The sequence below is a fragment of the Eucalyptus grandis genome, chromosome 6 (genome assembly GCF_016545825.1).
Source record: "Eucalyptus grandis isolate ANBG69807.140 chromosome 6, ASM1654582v1, whole genome shotgun sequence".
Taxonomy (NCBI): domain Eukaryota; kingdom Viridiplantae; phylum Streptophyta; class Magnoliopsida; order Myrtales; family Myrtaceae; genus Eucalyptus; species Eucalyptus grandis.
This window is the reverse complement of record NC_052617.1, coordinates 26,598,588-26,601,332: the sequence shown is the minus strand read 5'-3', so window position 1 is coordinate 26,601,332 and position 2,745 is coordinate 26,598,588. Positions and strand designations below refer to the sequence as shown.

At 54.6% G+C, this 2,745-nt stretch overlaps 1 protein-coding gene across 1 annotated transcript; it reads right to left on the bottom strand.

Annotated features, from left to right (window-relative positions):
- Nucleotides 1-1,392: 1,392 nt before the first annotated feature.
- LOC120294412 (serine/arginine repetitive matrix protein 1-like) lies at nt 1,393-1,962 on the bottom strand. The gene has a single exon (XM_039314477.1). The coding sequence runs from the start codon at nt 1,960-1,962 to the stop codon at nt 1,393-1,395; it is 570 nt and encodes a 189-aa protein (XP_039170411.1).
- Between the last annotated feature and the right edge of the window lie 783 nt (nt 1,963-2,745).

The following is a 2,745-nucleotide window of genomic DNA, read 5'->3' as shown; positions in this document are numbered from 1 at the left end:
GGACGGGCCTAAGGCCCATGATTAGGCGTGGGCTCTCCCAAGCCCATACCCCGCGTGACGTTGGGATATTCTTAAGAAATTTTGCATAAAAGGAGTCGCCACTAGCCTATTGGGGTCGGCTAGAAACCAAGTGAGACATGGGAGCGTGTCTCACTTCCTACGCAACCAGAGATTCTAGGGTCGGGGACTTGATTACACTAATTGACTAATTAGTGCCCTTTCGTACCTAATTTTGTTCATTTTAACAAAATGAATTTTTGGCAGCAATTTGGATTGATTTTATATTTATCCACTAACATGTGAGGTGATCATGCGGGCGCGCAATCATTAAAGTAATAATCAAAACTACCAAGATCCTAATCGCAATAAGATTAAACATATGCAATCAAACATAATTAAATATGTAAATTAAACATACGACATAATCAATATGCAAGCAAATAGATGTCTAATTACACTAAGAAAGCAAGATATAGCAATTCCTAACCAAATCACATCATTTTTGGATTTTAGAATTTTTGATTTTTTGATTTTTTTTTTAAAAAAAATTAATTTTTTTTAAAATTTTTAAACAAAATTAATTTTTAAATTTTTTTAAATTTTTTTTTAAGATTTTCGATTCTTTTTAAAAATAATAATAAAATAATTTTGGGACCGGACCGGGTCCGGGCGATCCAAGCGATCCGGGTTCGGCCCGGTCGGCGCGGGGATTGGGTCCGGTCGGAGACCGGACCCGAGTTCGGTCCAACAGGCCCAAGTGGGCTCCAAGCTTGGGCCGAGCTCAAGAATTCCCCTCTCCTCTCTTTTTAAAACAGACAGGCCCAAAAGCCCAATCTAATTTTCTTAAAATAAAACTCATAAGCCCAACTAAACCTATAAGCCCAGAAGTTCAAAAACCTAAAACCAGCCCACATTATTCGAAACCCTACCCGATTGGGATCCACGATCGACCCGGTTCTGTTGGCCGAAACCCTAGGGTTTCTAGGTGGCGTTGGCGGCGGCGAAAGGTGATTCGGACGGCAACGCGGCGGTACGACGGGCGGCGGCGTCGGCACGGCGGTGGCGGTGATCGGAGACGCGGCCGGGAGTGGCAGCGCGTGGCGAGGGCCGGTGTGGGGCTCGCTTAGGCGGTGATCGCGAGGCAACAACGGCGGCGGCGAAGGTGATTCGGACGGCAACAGCGGCGGGCGGTACGACGGGCGGCGGCGGCTCGGCACGGCGGATCAGCGGAGATGCGGCCGGAGTGGCAGCGCGTGGCGAGGGCCGGTGTGGGGCTCGCTTGGCGGTGACTGGCGAGGCAGCTCGAACGGCGTCGGGTTGAGGGCGGCGATGGGTGAGCGACGGCACCGGCTGCGCGAGGGGGTTCGGACGGCGACTAGAGCGGGACGGCAGCTAGCGGGGTCGGCTGGTGGTGCGGCGGAGTTCAATCAACTCCCGGATCTGTTCGTCTCCGCCGGTTCGGCGTCGGAGCAGCGGCGGCGGGTGCTGTCGGTTCGCGAGCGGGCGCGGTAGGTCGTCGCGGGCGGAGGCGCGGCGGTGGCTCGAGTTGTTACGACGGTGTGCGCGGACGTCCGGCGCCCGGCAAAGAACGGCGCGAAGGTGTGAGCGTCGCTCGAGGTGTAGAGAACGGCGGCTCGGATGGCGTCGGGTTACCGCAGGTGGAGGCACGGCGGAGCGAGACGGAGGCGCGGCTGCCGACCCGGGATCCGCTGGTGTCGGGCTGCAGACGGAGCGCGGCGGGTCGTCGCGGGCGAAGGTGGGCAGCGCTCCGGCGTGGTGGCGAGCAGCTGCAGGGCTCGCGGGTTCGAGCAGAGACGGTGGCGGCGGCGGCGGCGTCGCAACTGGACAGAGGCAGGAGTTCTTTGGGGGACGGCGTTCAGAGGGCAGCGGCTTGGACGGCAGACGGCAGCGCCGCCGCTGCCCTCCTCCACCAGATCTGGCTTGTTCGAGCAGCGACGGCATCGGCTTCGCGGGTTGCTGGTGTTGCGAAGGGCCGAGCAGCGGCGGTCGGCGACTCGTGCGAAGGGACGCCGGCCGGAGGCGCAAGCGCGGCGAGGCGGTGGTTCGGCTTCTCTCGGTCTCGAGCTCCCCTTCCCTCTCTCTCGCCGATCTCCCTCCGGTTCCTCTCTGTTTTCTCTCCTTTTTCCTTTTTCCTTCGTCTCCCCCCAGCTCCCTGTTTTTCCTCTCTTTTGCGGTCTACGTGCAAGGAGGAAGACAGACCGGGCGTGGGGCTGGAGGGGAAAGGGAGCTAGGCCGGGCCTAGGCTAGATCAGCCCAACTCAACCCCTTAAGCATTTTTTTGTTTTGTTTTTTTTTATGACAATTTTTTTGGATTTTTTTTTAACAACTAATTCCTAGTTTTGTATGCGATTAAACTTTAAGTAAAATAGTAAAATTTAGGTGTCAACAACTGCCCCTCTTTGAATGGGAGCTCGAAGAGGTTCCTTTCAAAGACAAAAGACACCTAAATTATTTTGACGACAGACCTAGGTGCATAGGCACGTATTAGGTCGATGGAAAGAACTCATAACTCTGGAAGAGCATCTTGTCAATAGGAGGAAGAAAGACTCTAGGCTACAAAAGCTCTCCGGGCTACAAAGCACACCGTGTCATAGGAAGAAAGACTCCGAGCTACAAAGCTCTCCGGGCTACAAAAGCTCTCCGGGCTACAAAGCTCACCGTGTCATAGGAAGAAAAACTCCGGGCTCTGAGCTCTCCGGGCTACAAAAGCTCTCCGGGCTACAA